The 16,268-nt window shown below is 50.8% G+C and overlaps 2 protein-coding genes across 9 annotated transcripts in view; one reads left to right on the top strand and one right to left on the bottom strand.

Moving 5' to 3' along the window:
* Positions 1-4,550, bottom strand: part of LOC126495003 (cytokine receptor-like factor 2) — a 10,211-nt gene extending 5,661 nt beyond the window's left edge. The window contains exons 1-8 of one of the 8 annotated variants that reach the window (XM_050132626.1): positions 4,116-4,550; positions 3,725-3,818; positions 3,439-3,599; positions 3,163-3,296; positions 2,617-2,815; positions 2,386-2,488; positions 2,193-2,277; positions 142-1,905 (exon numbers count right to left, since the gene is read on the bottom strand). In XM_050132626.1, coding sequence (XP_049988583.1) covers positions 1,681-1,905; positions 2,193-2,277; positions 2,386-2,488; positions 2,617-2,815; positions 3,163-3,296; positions 3,439-3,599; positions 3,725-3,818; positions 4,116-4,182 — 1,068 coding nt within the window. In that variant the 5' untranslated portion in view covers positions 4,183-4,550 and the 3' untranslated portion in view covers positions 142-1,680. Of the gene's footprint in view, positions 1-32; positions 1,959-2,192; positions 2,278-2,385; positions 2,489-2,616; positions 2,816-3,162; positions 3,297-3,438; positions 3,600-3,724 lie in introns of those variants that run through there. The other 7 variants (XM_050132627.1, XR_007590098.1, XM_050132621.1 and 4 more) reach the window with 7 other exon arrangements.
* On the top strand, positions 4,181-9,001 carry LOC126494996 (granulocyte-macrophage colony-stimulating factor receptor subunit alpha-like). Its single transcript, XM_050132611.1, has 12 exons — positions 4,181-4,274; positions 5,102-5,226; positions 6,127-6,441; positions 6,633-6,753; positions 6,868-6,997; positions 7,120-7,283; positions 7,559-7,692; positions 7,840-7,860; positions 7,952-8,087; positions 8,227-8,323; positions 8,680-8,758; positions 8,831-9,001. The coding sequence occupies exons 1-12, from the start codon at positions 4,181-4,183 to the stop codon at positions 8,855-8,857; spliced, it is 1,443 nt and encodes a 480-aa protein (XP_049988568.1). The 3' UTR covers positions 8,858-9,001.
* The last annotated feature ends 7,267 nt before the right edge of the window (positions 9,002-16,268 follow it).

Genomic DNA, 16,268 nt, shown 5'->3' with positions numbered 1-16,268 from the left:
ATATATAACCGCAATGAATAAATTTCCGCGGCCAATGGCAGAGACGGAGGCCTTAGAGATACGGGTGGGGCGGGACTTCCGGGTAGGAGAGGGACTTTCGACGAGCACCACCAAAGGGGTTTTGAATGGGGGACGGAGTACTTCCGGTCAGGCTCGCTAGGGTTCCGGTCGTTTTCGGTCCCCTCCGGTTGTCCTTGGTCACTTCCGGTGTAGGACGGAGAGCTCCCGTTTACATCCGGTCCATCAAAGCGTGACCCCGTTCAATTCTGTAAACTTCCGATAAGCATAGCGAAGCATTCTGGGACTTGTAGTTCCCACCGCTCGAACTGTCCGCGACCCCAGTGTGGAATCGGAAATGGGGAAGGCCGCTTCGGGTTTCTAGCAGAAGTTAGGTAGGAAAGGGCCGAGCACTCTGGGAGTTGTAGTTCACCAGAGATTACCGCTTACCAAGTACCGTGGGGCCTAGGAAGCTGGTCAAACGCGATTCTGGTGTATACTAGAAAGTAGTTGGGCAAACCGCCGAGCCCTCTGGGAGACGTGGCTCACATGGGACCCCGATTCACAGTCACGGCGGAACTTTACGAACTCGGCAGCAATCCCGAGCATTCTGGGAGATGTAGTTTACCGCGAAACACCGCCCACCGATAGACCACGGCGGGGATTCGTTAATAAGGCAGGCACGGGCGTTTTCGGTATGTACCGGAAGTTTTGTAGAACACCGCCGAGGCTTCTGGGAGATGTAGTTCACCTGGGACCCCGGTCAACGGACACGGCGTGCCCGAGAAACCGGCGCAGTGGTGAACACTTTCGGTTGTACCGGCGGTCGGAGTGACAGCTAATGACATCAGAAATAGGTCCAGGAAGAGCCGCCGGGCATACTGGGAGATGTAGTTCACAATAGGATCCTACCATGGTCACAGACGCCGTGAACGAGAAGTTCGGGTTACCGGAAGTGAGATCCAGGGGCCGTAGTGCAAGCTAGAAGATGTAGTTCTCCCTGGTAGGCCCACACCGGCTTCCGTCCTGCACAGCACTGACTTAAACTGGGAATCGGAAAAATGTGCTTTACAGTTGGAAGTGAGATTCCCGGCGACGCAGTGCATACTGAGAGATGTAGTTTACTCTGGGAGGCCCAAATTGTGTCTCCACGCTGCATTCCCGGACTGCACTGGTTTACACTGGGAATCAGGACGCGTTGACAGCCGGAAGTCAGGAGTAGCCCCGTAATGCATGCTGGTTCAACGTGAGAGCCCCACAGCCCTGCTTCATACTGGGAATCAGAAGTACGTGAATCCCCGCCGGAAGTGAGATAACGAAATCAAAGTACATCCTGGGAGAAGTAGTTCACCTCACAGCACCCGCAATATTAAGAGCTCTGCTGGCTTATACTCGGAATCAGGAAAAAAATTGCTTGACAGCCAGAAGTAATAAGGAAGGAGCCGCAGTGAATGCTAGGAGATGTAGTTCAGTCTGCGAGGCGTCATGCTGTGCATAAGAACCCCACAGTAATATGACACTCACATACCAGAAACTCACATGTGACATCATAATACTTGAGACTCACATGTGACGTTTTACTAGAAATGCAGACCCAGAAATTTTCCCTCTTCCCAGCATGCACTATGAGCTAATTCTTTCATCAAGGCCGACGGGGTCACAGCCAGCAGGGTCACGTCGGGGTCACAGGGTCATGTATGAACCTCCATCCATCACGAAGGTGGCCCCGCCCACCCTCACCAGGTCCCTGTCCCTCGGGCCCTGGCAGGGGAGCCCAGGAGACCCCAAGGCTGGGTCGGGTGCCGAGCCCTTCCCATGATGCTCCAGGACCAGGGCCACCTCAGCAGGGTCAGTGGGGTCAATGGCTTCGGGCTTCGGGGGCGGAGACACGTCCTGTGCAATCCAGGCCTGGGGGCGGGGCCAGAAGTGAGAGGCGGGGCCGGGACTCAGCCTGAGCAAGGCTAAGGGCGAGAGTGGGGTCGGTTTTGAGGCCGGGTCTGGAGAGGCGGGGTGAGGGGCGTGGTTAAGAGCAAGATTGGGGTTTAAGGGCGGAGCCTGCAATGAGGGGTGGGGCCGAGAGTGAGGGGTGGGGCCGGAAGTGAGTGGTGGGAACCAATGTTGGTCCAAAGTCAGAGAGGAAGTGGAACGATGAGGGACAGGAAGCGGGACCCTGACAGGAAGTGGGTGGGCGATACCTGGAAGTTCCCACCATGTCGCTCAAACAGTCCTCGGAAGCCACCCCTGGGGTCGGGGACCCAGGGGAGGAGGCTGTGCTTGACCCTGGGGGCAGAGCAGGAAGTGACGTCATCGCAGCCTCAAGCAGAGAGCCTGAGTTTGTTCCCTGCCCTGTCCCTGGCCCCGCCCACCCCTCCTAGGCCCTGCCCCCACCTCCACAGTGCCAGCAGCAGCAGCAATGATGTCAGCAAGGTCACGAGGCCACAGGCGACCTGGAGCTTTGGGAACCCGGAATAGGGCGGGGCCTGACAGGAGTCTGGGGGCGGGGCCTCAGGGTCACGGGACGGGTGTCGTCAGTTGCCAGGGCCCGCCCCATGACGTCACCCACGTACAGCCCAAAACCCTTGACATTGCCAGCCAGGCCCCGCCCATGACGTCACCCACCATTCCCTGCACCCATGGCGTCACCGGCCCTCCATTGTGTCACAGGGCTCCAATCGCTAGGCTGCACTTCGCCTCCATAGAACGATTCCCGCGGGAACGCCCGGACCCTGAAGGCTAGGCAGGCACTGCGGTCGACTCCGCCCACGGTGACATCACAGGAGGGCGCTGGAGCGGAGGCCTGCGAGACGGGACAGGAAGTCTTTGGGCGTGACCCCGGTGACATATGGAAGCAGGAAATACATGGGCAACAATCCAGTGACTTCACTGGAAGGCTGCGCATAGAACCCTGATGACGTCACCTCCACCCCACTGCATGCTGGGACCTATTACATCATCACTCCCCCACCCGTTGCTTGCTTGGACCCGACCATGTCACCCAGCCCCAGTGGATGCTGGGACGATGGCATAATGCCCACCACACCCATGCATACTGGGACCTAATGCTGAGACATGAAGTCACCCAACCCCCTCCCCGTTGCAAGCTGGGACCTGATGATGTCACCCCTGCCCCAGTGGATGCTGGGACCCAATGATGTCGCTGCTCACCACCCAGTCCGTGTCCCCCATCCCTCGGTGCTGGATGACATAATCGAGGCCAATGTGGGGGAGGGCAGGACATGTGACATGGATGGCATCGTCCAGCCAATGGAGAGTTAGTTTGTCGGGAGGGCGGGGCTTCACTGTGGACGGGAGGGGGGAGGGGGGGAGGAGAAAGAGCGTGCACACAAGTGCAAGAGAGCTGTCAGTCATTACTCAAGAACCAGTCCCCGCCCCCTTCCCTGTCACTCATGAACCAGGTTCTGCCCCCTCCCTGTCACTCACGGAAGGCTGAGGCCAGCCCCTTCCAGTGGTACACGGGTTCCGCCCCCCGACGCACGTCAATCTCCAGGGGGCGTCCGCTGCGCACTGGGAGGACGCAGCCGGAAGTGAGGCCGCCGGACAGGAAGTACCGGGGGCAGGGCCGCAGGGGTTCTGAGGTGTAGCTGTGCAGATGAGGGGAGTCGGGGCGGGGCCTTAGTGGGCGTGGCTCTGAAATGGGCGTGGTCAGAGGGTGGGCGGGACCTGGGGAGGCCGGGGAGGGGGCGGGGCCCCGGCCGAAATCACTCACCGCCAAGTCAGGCTCAGATTCGCCCCTGCATGCTCGGCTGGGTCCCACGTGACCTCCACGTCGCGCAGGTCACGGCAAACTACGGTGAAGTCTTCTGGGGGGCGAGGACGGGTGACGTCAGGGACGGGGAGAGACTGAGCGCCCCGAGGCTGCGCTCCCGGCCTGTCAGTCTGGGCGCCCGGGGCGGGACTTTCTAGCTGTAAACTCCACCTGTCAATCTGGACTCGGGGGCGGGATTTCCCGTCCCCAGCCTTGTCCGCCACCCGTGCCTGATCGGATCCCGGAAGTGGGTACCACGCGGCTGCGCCCTCTCTGACGTCACCGCGACCCCGGCCCGGGCCCCACATGACCCCGCGAGCCCCGAGGACCCCGCCCGCCCATCCCCACTCACCCGCGCTCTCCCGGATCTGGAGCTGCAGCAGGAGGATGACGGCGATGGACCCGGCGGGGCCGGGCATGGCGGTGACCGAGCACCGAACACCGATGGAACCAAGCACCCAGCTGACTGAGCACCGAGGGAACCGAGTACCGCGGGGACCGAGTACACCAGGTACTAAGCACCGGGCACCCTAGACTGAGCGCCTAGCACCGCGGGGACTCAGCACCAAGCACCCAGCGAACTGAGCACCGAATACCCCAGGTCCTAAACACTGAGCGCCGCGGGGACTGAGCACCCCGGGAACTTAGTACCTAGCACCGCGGGGACTCAGCACCGAGCACCTAGCAGACTGAGCACCGAGCACCCCGGGTACTAAGCACTGAACACCGCGGGGACCGAGCACCCCGGGTACTAAAGAACAAGCACCGCGGGTACGGAGCAGCCCAGGTACTAAACACCGAGCACCGCGGGGACTGAGCTCGGTCTCCCCACCCGGCCCTGGCATTTTGGGGAAGTCAAGGAAGGAAGTGCGCCTGCGCGGGGGCGATGGGGATCTCAGCTGAGTCAGCGATGGGGGTCAGATATGGGGTGGGGGTGCTTGTGATCCGGGTGCTGGGTACTGGGTGATTCGGGTCATATGGGTGTTGGGTGATCCGGGTGCTGAGTGCTGGGTGTTGGGTGATCCGGGTGCTGGATGCTGGTGCTATGTGCTATGTGATGCGGGTGCTGGGTGATCTGGATGCTGAGTCCTGGGCTCTGTGCTCAGTCCGCCCACAGTGCATCCTGGGAGGGGAAATCCCAGGCCTCATGGCAGCCCCCCCCCATGATTGACAGGTGCTGTGCCCATGACGTCATCCACAGCCTCCAACCACGTGACCCCAGTGATGTCAGATATCCCCGGTGATTGACAGGAGGCGGGACTGCGCCATGGCCACTTCCCATCTGCACCAGAGACCGCCCAAGATGATGTCATCGGGCTTCACTGTCAATCAAGCCAGGTACCCGCCCCCAGCTGTCAATCACCCTGTGCCCTGCCCACTTCCCCATTTCCAGCTGTCCATCACCCGCCTGTCAATCACTCAGTTCCTCTCCCAGAATAGGAAGTGCAGTCGATGGCGACCGGGTGAGGAGCAGGGAGCTGGGGGTGCTGGGCTGAGTCCTCCTGGGTGCTGGGTGCTAGGCTGAGTCCTCCCGGGTGCTGGGTGCTGGGCTGAGTCCTCCCAGGTGCTGGGTGCTGAGCTGAGTCCTCCCAGGTGCTGGGTTGAGTCCCCAGATGCTGTGCTGTCTCTCAAGGTGCTGTGCTAAGTTCTCCCGAGTGCTGGGTTCTATGCTGAGTGAGTCCTTCCTGGTGCTTGGCTGAGGCCTCCTGGTTGCTTGGTTGAGTCCTTCCGAATGCTGGGTGGTGGGCTGAATTACCCTGAGGCTGTGCTAAGTCTTCCTGGGTGCTGTGTCCTCCTGGGTGCTGAGTGCTGTGCTGAGTCTTCCTGGATCCTTGGCTGAGCCCTTCTGGATGCTAGGTTGAGTCTTGTGCTTTCTCTCAAGGTGCTATGCTGAGTTCTCTCGTGTTCTGGGCTGAATTCCCAGGTGCTATACTTATTGTAAAGGTGCTGTGCTGAGTCCTCCTGGATGCTGTCCTGAATCTTCTCAGGTGGTGGGTGCTGTGCTGAGTCCTCCCATGTGATTTATTTATTATGGATACAATATTCTGTCTGTATTGTGACTGCAGGCCAGAAGAGGGCACCAGACCTCATTACAGATGGTTGTGAGCCACCATGTGGGTGCTGGGAATTGAACTCAGGACCTTTGGAAGAGTAGTCAGTGCTCTTAACCTCTGAGCCATCGCTCCAGCCCCCCTGCATTGAGTTTTCCCAGGTACTGGGTCCCAGGCTAAGTCCTCTAAGATGCTGGGTACTGTGCTGAGTACCTGGGTACTGTGTTCTGTACTCCTGGGGGCAGCGGGCTACGCTGAGTGCCCAGGTGATTGACAGCTGACACCATCATGCTTCTGTCTTCTGATTGACAGGTGACCGCCCGGCCCAGCCCACCCCGCAAGGCCCCGCCCCTAGCCGCCATGTTGCTCCCGCTCTTCGCCACCCTGACCCTCGCTTCTCTAACCGCGGAGGCGGGACTTCGGGTTGACTCCAAGCTGACGTGGCCCCGCCCGGTGCCCGAAGGCCCCGCACCAGAAGTCCCGCCCCCTCCCACGCCCTCTTCCCTGAACCTGACCTTCGACCCTGGCACCTGGACGCTGACCTGGCTCTGCTCCAGTGACATCACGGTGACATCATGCTACGTGAACTTCACCCTGCACGGGAGGCCGACAAGGCGCAGGATGCAGGTGGGGATCAGGGCTCGTGGTGACGTCATCCGTTCTCGGAGGGGCGGGGCCCCCAGTGACATCATCCCTCTCCAGAGCTTTGGGGATTCCCGATGACGTCATCCCTACCCAGGGTTGGGAACACCCGATGACATCATCTCTGACGTCAGCCTCCCGGGAGGGGGGTCTCGTATAATGTCATCTTCCCCCAGAATCCTCTTGGGTGCCGCTGCCAGTTCAGGCTCCTGACCCTGCACCTCGGGGTCACGCTGGGGGTCAACGCCACCATGGGCAATGTCACCATCCACGAGAGGCTGGACTACATCTTGCCTGGTGCGGGGGCGGGACTTCCGGGTGTGAGTGGGGCACGCCAATCACCCCATTTCCAGCCCCTCCTGAGTGTCCCTGGGGGTGGGGCTTCCAGAATGACGTCAAAACTTCCCCCAGGGCCCCCAGGGTCCGAGGCTGTCAACGTCTCCTGCGAGATCCATGATGCGGCTGCCATGACGTGCACCTGGGAGGCAGGGCCTGCTGCACCTCCAGACGCTCGCTACTTCCTGGTCCTGCGCAACGCTACGTGAGCCTCGGGTGACGGTGATGTCATAGATCGGGCGGGGAGACAACATAGGTTTCCACACAATGACATCATAGGTAGGGGAGGGGTGACATTGCCCAAGTAACCCTTGCCCCACCCCCCAGGGGCCACAAGCTGCCCGGATGTCCCAGCGGCCCCGCCCCCTCCAGCTGCCGCATCGATGACCTCACAGGGCTGCCGGACCGGCTTCACGTGACCGTGGCCGGTTCGAGCCAGTCGGGCGGCTCCTTGAGGGCCTATGACATCATCCTGAATACCAAGGCCATCGGTGGGTGACATCATGGCTGGGGGCGGAACTTCCCGGTGTGTGGGCAGGGCTGGGTGTGATTGACTGGCGTCTGAAGGGCAGGATTTCCTGTTTGGGACCTGAGTTAACTGACAGGTGAGGGGTGGGACTTTCTGTTTGGTATTAGAATTAGGTTTGAGTGACAGCTGAGAGGTGGGACTTCCTGTTTGGTATCATGATTAGCTTTGACTTACAGCTGAAGGGCAGGACTTCCTGCCTGTGGGCTGGGCCTCCCTCACCACTGGTCCCGCCCCCAGAGCGGCTGTCCCCGCCCCGCAACATCACCGGAAGCTGCAATGCCTCACACTGCGCAGTCTCCTGGGTTCCACCCCGCACCTGGGCCGCCATGAGCTTCGCTGACTTCCGCTACCAGCTCGACCTGCGCAGCACAGTGCGTGCGCCCCAGAGGATGCTGGGAAATGGCGGGGGGGAGGGGGCGAGACTTTTGCTCTGACCTCACTTCCTGTTTCCTGGGGGCGAGACTTCTGTTGTTCTGGTCATACTTCCTGTCGTTGTAACCCCACTTCCTGTCTTCTAGGACACGGACCCGGACACCATGGTGAGCTGACCCTGCGGTGAGCTAACCCCGCAGTGATCCCCCAGCCCCCACCAACCCCGGAAGTCCCGCCCCTGACCTGACCCCTCCCCAGGTCACCGTCTCTAGCCGCCCAGAGAACCAGTTCGAGTTCCCAAGCCCAGAGCCACGGGAGGGTCACGTGGTCAGGGTGCGTGTGGGCGACGTGCGCAGCAAGCGGTGGAGTGCGTGGAGTCCCCCAGTGAAGTTTGGTGGGTCCCGCCCCTTTGTGAACATGAGCCCCACCTTTTCCTGCCCGTTCCCATCCTTCCCGATTAAGCCCCGCCCCGCCCCTTCCTATATGACTCCGATCCCTCCTGCCGCCACCACCTCCATGCGCCACTCCTACAGGCGCTGACCGCCCCGCCGTCCCCCGCCTGCCTGTCTACATCATCATGATGGCCGTGACCCTGACCTGCGCCCTGGGCCTGGCGCTCGCCTGGAGGAGGTGAGTGGGTGCCGCCCTGGCCTAAGATGGCTGACATAGCCTCAACATGTCTGCCCTGACCGAACATGGCCGCCATGACTTCAATTTGGCTGTCCTGACCCAACATGGCTTCCACCTTAGCCTCACATGGACTTCCATGACCCAACATGGCCGCTCAGGCATCAACATAGCTACCCTGAACCAACATGGCCACCCTGAGCCAAGATGGCTGCCATGGCCTCACATTGGCTGCCCTGACCCAACATGACTGTCATGGCTGCCATGGCCCAAGATGGCCGCTCAGGCCTCAACATGGCCGCCCTGACCCAAGATGTCTCCGGTGGCCTCACATTGGCTGCCTTGACCCCCGACCCTAGGTTCATCTGGCAACGCCTCCTCCCCCGCATCCCCGACATCCGGGACAAAGTCAGCGACAACGCTTTGGTCAATCCCCAGGTCAGAGGTCAGGGATTGCAGGGTGGGGCCGGGCCTGTCCGTGACCCCTACTGACCCTCCCCACCCCACCAGACTCTCAGGAAGGACCTGGCCTCGTAGGAAGCCCCGCCCCGGGGTCCTGGAACACAGATGAAGCCCCACCCCCACCGACCCAGAAGTGAACCGAACCCAGAGATGTTGACCTGGAAGTGATTCATTCTTCCTGGTGTTTTTATTAAGAAATAAACCCGAGCCTGGCAATGATGTCCGTGTCACGTGTGAAATCACCTGTCAGTCACCCCGGGGAGGCGGGACTTCCAGGATCTGCACACTCTGCTCTGTATTCCTAGAAAGAGGGAAAAAGTTCATGATGTCATGGGCACCTCCGCTTTCAATCACACCAAAGCCCAACCCGTGGGATGAACTGGTTATCACACCAAAGCCCAACCCGTGGGATGAACTGGTTAACTCCCAGTTAACAAGTCCCGCCCTGGCCCCCTGATTGCCAGTCTTGCAGAAGTCCCGCCTCCTGCCCGGTGACTGACTTCCCATAGTTGCCATGATCCCCATGACCCGGTTTGGCGCCCACCACTCTCAGGCCCAGGATTCCGGGAACTTCCGGTGGAGGAGGGGGGGCCGCGTGGCTGTCAGTAACTCCACACTTCTGGTGGGGGGGAGGTGGTGACATCATCCTGAGTCAATGACATCTGGACGACCCCCTTCTCAGACCTGAGCTCCCCTGCCTCACTCCGAGCATGCCTTCCCACCCTGGCCCCGATGATGACGTCACCCTGGCTCTGACCACACCCCGCATACGCAGCCCCGCCCCCTCCCCCTCCCCCACTGATTCAGTGGTGGTGGGAGGGCGTGGGAATTGTGGGAATTCCAGCGGGGGTGGGGAGACGAGGTTAGCAACTTCCGGTTCCCCTGCCGCAGTGATGTCATAGCTAGCGCCCCCCCTCACCCCTTTCCGGTCTGCATCCAGCCCATGCAGGACCCCAGTGGCCAGTCCTATCCAGCCATGGTCGGCCTGAGGCTGCTGCTGAAGTTGGCCTGCGAGGTTTCTCAGGAAATTCGGGATCAACCTACCCATGGACCCAGCAATACCACTCTTGGGAATATACCCAAGAGAGGCCTTATCATACAACAAATGTATGTGCTCTACTATGTTCATAGCAGCATTGTTTGTAATAGCCAGAACCTGGAAACAACCTAGATGCCCTTTAATTGAAGAATGGATGAAGAAAGTATGGAATATATACATATTAGAGTACTACTCAGCAGTAAAAAACAAGGACTTCTTGAAGTTTGCATACAAATGGATGGAAATAGAAAACACTATCCTGAGTGAGGTAAGCCAGACACAAAAATATTAATATGATATGTACTCACTCATTAGTGGATTTTAGCTATAAACAAAGGACATTGAGCCTATAGTTTGCAATCCTAGAGAACCTAAAAAGAAAAACACATATCGATCCTCCTGGAAGTTGGAAGGAGACAAGATCGCCAGGCCAAAGTTGGGAACATGAGAGTAGGGGTGGGATGGAGGGAGAGGGAGAAGGGGAGGATTGGGGAGAACTTGGGGGAGTGGGATGGTTGAGGAAGGATGGATATAGCAGGGAAGAAGATATCTTAACTATGGAGCCACTTTGGGGTTGGCTCTAAAGGGTCCCCAGGTAATCTGTATTCTTTCAGTAGATATTTTTCCATGCTCAGTTTGTCTTGGAAAGATCGTACTTGTAAAATCATTGTTCTTCCCTGAATGTATATGTCAGTCATTGACTATAATTTCAGTCCAGATGTTTTATTCCCTGATAGTAACTCTGCTCATCACTCTGACAAAGAATATTATTTTGTAGATTTTATACTATTTGGGCTATCTGATACAACTTCAGATCTAACTTGACGAATTTACTGAAATTAACTACTTTAAATTTCAAGCCACATAATATGGGAGTAGTATGAATTGGATATCTTAAAACCATCCACATCAGAGTTCACTTACAGCATACTTTAGACCCATAATGGAATTTATCATTTATAAACATCAAAAAGCCATTTCTTTTACTACCAATACTTTCTCCCCCACACAGATAAGGTAACTAGACACACACTCTTTGGTTTGACTAAAATATGAATGAATATACAGGACCAAGCAAAGTTTCTCTAGGTAGCAATTTCTTTAACAGATATGTATCCATTGACATCATACATATCAGTCTTACATAGACATATATACAAAGTATCCATATCTACTTAAAACCAAAAAAGAAAGAAAAATGAATAAAGTTATAATTCATAGTTATGAAAATATTACCTTAATATATGGTTCAATATGTTGGCAATTTAGGGACTGTTGGTAAAAAGGCTTTATAAAAATTATCTAATAAATGTTAGTGATTTGTATATGATACTTTTCCCTTAGAGTTACCTTCAGTCTTTCAACACCTGTGTCAAATTTCCGCAAAAAGGGTGCCAATCACTGTCTACTCACATAATTGTACCAAGAAGAAGTGGCTCTCTTTCCTAGACACAGTATAGAACAGTAGTGGCACTCATTTTACATTGTATAGTAAAAATCAGAATGATATTCTGGAATGAAAAAACTCATTGTCTGCGTATCTAAAATCCTCAAAGTATTAATGAACTGTCATATCGAAAATGGAAATGTAAAAACATAAAATAGGAAGCCAGAAAATACTCTGTAATGTGACTGTTTATTTGCAGTAATTTACAGGACATCACAAATCAATCCCATTGTTCCTGTTACTGCTGTGTAATGCAAAAGAGCACATTTAAGTCAGACCCACCTGTCTACTTCCTGTTGCATGCTCTATCATGTCTTCATACATATGCAGCTGTTGACCATATGGAGAATATGAGCTAAACTCTCCTATTTTCACCTTTAGTCCAAGACCATATGGGAAATTCCAAATATGAAAAATGTCATACTCTTTCTGAAGATTTTCTTTCTGGTTCATAATCACTCTGCCTCCAACTGGATTAGTGAAGCGTCTTTTCCTCAGAAAGGAGTGCAGCTGAGAGAGACACACCATTCTATAGTGTGTGTACCCTTTCTTGAATTCATAAAATGCATTTTATTTCATTTTAAAGGCAGTATTACTGAAGGTGTCCAGGGGAGATATAACAATAGATTAAGTGGACTAATAAAATTTTGATGATTTTCCTAGAATTTAATTTCTTTAAGAAAAAGAAACCCTAAACAGAAACAGACATATATGCAGATATCAAGCACAGATTTGAAAAACAGACACAGTGAGAGAAAGAGAGTCAAATCCATACAGACATACATAATGCAGCTACATATATTTTATACAGACATACACATAGATGCCAACACTCACACCTGAAAACAAAGCTACACACAAGGAGAAATATGCACCAAAACAGACACACAAAAACAGAAACCTGCAAAACACATACAAGGCCCAGAAGTACATGCACACTTGAATCTACAATTACAGACAAGGAGACACTCACAGATGAAAACACTTACACAGAGAGGTATTGGCATAGAGGGATTTGTGCTCACATACAAAGGCAGATTGAGAGAGGCAGACAGACAGACACAGAGAAAGATATACATATGTGCAAGTAATATACAACATGCAGATCAACACATAAACATATGCACTAAAAAAATACACAGAAAGTTATTCACAGAAACAAACTCCTATTCAGAAAGACATTGGTGAAGACAAATTTATGTTTAGTTCCGCATACAGATAGATATGCAGATATACAGAAACACATATTTACACAGTAACACACATGCAAACAGAGATATACAAAACACACAACCATACATCCATACACAAGAAGAAGCATACATTCATACTTATGTATACAAATGCATGTCTTAACTGAAGAATGACACTGTTTACTGTGTAATTACTTTCACTCAGGATGAGAAATGAGGTCCCAAGTGCCTACAGTGTGAGCAGATTCAGTTTAGAACACTTGAAAAAAATCATCTCATAAGCTGATTATCACACATTTGACAATGAATATACAAGGATTTATCTTCTCTTTAGGAAGAGGATTAAGGAGGAAGGACTTGGCCTACAGTATTAGAATAGGTGTGGTGATAGTCAGGTACTCTGTAACAAAATTAGGTATGATTCTTTTTCAAATTGTGTCATCCACACCATTGCTTTTGCATTAAGATGTATACAACTTCAAGATTTATATAACTACTGGGAACAATTTCCAGAAATCTTACTATTTTATGAAATACTCCACAATCCATTAAATTGGGACATTAGAGAGACACAAAGACTTTGACCTTGATGATATCAAATTTCATCCAAATTACATGTATGTAAATGAGGAATGGAGAAATAGGAACACATATGATGTTCACAATAGACCAGTCTCTTACCTCCAGTCTTGATGCAGTTTGAGGATAATGGGATCACATCAGATCATTTAAGAGAGTAACTGGATGTCTATGTGAAAACTCTTCACAGCTAGGTGTCACAAGTATTGGTTGCCCTAGCACATGCTTTAGAACCTACACATTGATGAATGTCCATCAGTTGATTTTACTTTATGGCAATTTGCTTGGGACCACTTAGGATGATACTAATTGAAATGAAATGGGGTTTCATTTAATAAGTCCTGTCCTGCAACAGTGCTATAGAAACTGTGAGACAGATGGCTATATATGATGGAACACTGTAGAGAGTACTTTCTTGTCAGCTTCCAGTCTCTAAAAGAATTGGGGTTGCCTATTGATGTGCAGGCTGTGACAACAGGGCAGACAATCCAAACCATTGTTCTGATACTCATCGTCTAGCCCTAATGAAATATTCATGATGACACTTCATACAACATACAAAGTAACTTACTATATATTCAAAATATTCTTTAAATACTCTTTTTCCACAGGCCAATGCACTATTACAATGAAAGTGAGAAGGGGCAAACTGCTAAAAAGACTCCCTCTTAGTCTTCATTTTGCTTTCTTCTCCAAAATCTCTTGGATAAAATGAAACTGACTGCAAAAAAAAAAAGTGGAATTATTGGGAGCAAAAAGAGGAAAATAATATTTGTCCATCTGTATGTCTGGGCAGTGTAATTGTGAAATGCCTTTCATATCTGCTTAGCATATGGGCATCCATGTATTCCCAAGTGCTTTTAAATCTTTGGACAAAGATAGATACTTGTACATTCCTGATTTCTTCTTATTTGAAAGCATTTTCTCACACATTGTGATCTTTAACACTCTTCTCAGAAGCTCTGCATCTGATGTCTAAAGCCCATGTTATGAACAAATATGAGGCAAGTTCAGGTTGTTTCATGACATCAGTCATCTTTGTAGAAATTAAAGCCCCTGGGTGGATGCCATTTTTGGGAGAAAAAAAAAGGGTCAGATGACATTCTATCAATCTGTTTATACTAATGTCTTTAGAAATGTTGCCAGGAAATTTATTAGGTGACTCACAGTGAGACATGTATTATTGTTTCAAGAGCACTCACAAATTCATGGTTACACACAGAACATAGTATTACAAAGTTCATGTTAGGAAAATCAACTTCATGCTTAGAACAATTGAATTCCAAACAGCATGAGAGTTGGACTTATGCTTCATCTGTGGCAGGTACAGAATATTTAACCAAATCTTGTGCTTCCATTGTCTTGAGAACTAATTATCAAACTACCTACAGAAAATTTCTAAATTCCAATATTCCAAAACTATCCAGCTAATCATAGAACCACACTTCAAATATTAAATTTTGATATTAAATATTCAACAAAATCCAGAATGAACACTAGAAATCATAAAATTTTATATAAATATTTTTTTATATCTCCTCTTCTGTTGAGAGACATCAAGGTTGATTTTTAATCATGACTATTTCAATAACGCTTTATTAAATATGGGTAGACAAGAGTGCATATGTTTTAACAACTTATCTACTTTCAGAAAGATCTATAGGAGGTATGGATGGATCATAAGATACTCATTAGGTGCTGAAAAAGCATTTGACAAAATTCATCATGCCTTTATGATAAAGGTCTTGGAGAGAGTAGAGATACAAGGGTCATACCTAACTATAATAAAAGCTATTTATAGCAAGCCGACAGCTAACATCAAATTAAATGGAGAGAAACTCAAAGCCATCCCACTAAAATCAGGAACATAACAAGGCTGTCCACTCTCTCGATACCTCTTCAATGTAGTGGTTGAAGTTCTAGCAATAGCAATAAGACAACATAAGGGGATCAAAGGATTCGAATTGGAAAGGAAGAAGTTAAACTTTCATTATTTACAGATGATATCATATAGTGTACATAAGCGACCCCAAAAACTTCACCAAAGAACTCCTACAGCTGATAAACACCTTTAGTAGTGTGGCAGGATACAAGATCAATTCCAAAAAAATCAGTTGCCCTTCTATACACAAAGGATAAGGAAGCAGAAAGGGAAATCAGAGAAGCATCACCTTTCATGATAGCCACAAATAGCATAAAATATCTTGGGATAACTCTAACCAAGGAAGTGAGGGATCTATTTGACAAGAACTTTAAGTCTTTGAAGAAAGAAATTGAGGACGATACCAGAAAATGGAAGGATCTCCTTTGCTCTTGGATTGGAAGGATCAACATAGTAAAATTGGCAATTCTACTAAGGGCAATTTATAGATTCAATGCAATCCCCATTAAAATCCCATCAAAATTCTTCACAGATCTTGAGAGGACAATAATCAACTTTATATGGAAAAACAAAAAACCCAGGATTGCCAAAACAATCTTATACAATAAAGGAACTTCGGGAGGCATTACCATCCCTGACTTCAAACTCTATTACAGAGCTTCAGTATTGAAAACAGCTTGGTATTGGCATAAAAACAGAGAAGTTGACCAATGGAATCGTATAGAAGATCCAGATTTTAACCCACAAACCTATGAACACCTCATTTTCGATAAAGGAGCTAAAAGTATACAATGGAAGAAAGAAAGCATCTTCAACAAATGGTGCTGGCACAACTGGATGTCAACCTGTAGAAGAATGAAAATAGACCCATATCTATCACCATGCACAAAACTCAAGTCCAAATGGATCAAAGACCTCAATATCAGTCTGAACACACTGAACCTGATAGAAGAGAAAGTGGGAAGTACCCTACAACAGATGGGCACAGGCGATCGCTTCCTATGTATAACCCCAGCAGCACAGACATTAAGGGCAACATTGAATAAATGGGACCTACTGAAACTGAGAAGCTTCTGCAAAGCAAAGGACACTGTCACTAAGACAAAAAGGCAACCCATTGACTGGGAGAAGATCTTCACCACCCCCGCAACAGACAAAGGTCTGATCTCCAAAATATATAAAGAACTCAAGAAACTAGACTTTAAAATGCTAATTAACCCAATTAAAAAATGGGGCACTGATCTGAACAGAGAATTCTCAACAGAAGAAATTCAAATGGCCAAAAGACACCTAAGGTCATGCTCAACCTCCTTAGCAATCAGGGAAATGCAAATTAAAACAACTTT

Source organism: Alexandromys fortis, unplaced genomic scaffold, assembly GCF_014885135.2.
Source record: "Alexandromys fortis isolate MF-2015 unplaced genomic scaffold, M_Fortis_MF-2015_v1.1 scaffold_433, whole genome shotgun sequence".
In the NCBI taxonomy this organism is placed as follows: Eukaryota; Metazoa; Chordata; class Mammalia; order Rodentia; family Cricetidae; genus Alexandromys; species Alexandromys fortis.
This window is presented reverse-complemented; position numbering and strand designations above follow the sequence as displayed.

Coding starts and splice junctions, on each gene's coding strand:
- LOC126494996 (XM_050132611.1), top strand. CDS start 4,181: ATGGCGGTGACCGAGCACCGAACACCGATGGAACCAAGCACCCAGCTG. Junction 5,227..6,126: donor GTGCAGTCGATGGCGACCGG/GTGAGGAGCAGG, acceptor TCTGATTGACAG/GTGACCGCCCGGCCCAGCCC. Junction 6,998..7,119: donor CTGGTCCTGCGCAACGCTAC/GTGAGCCTCGGG, acceptor CCCACCCCCCAG/GGGCCACAAGCTGCCCGGAT.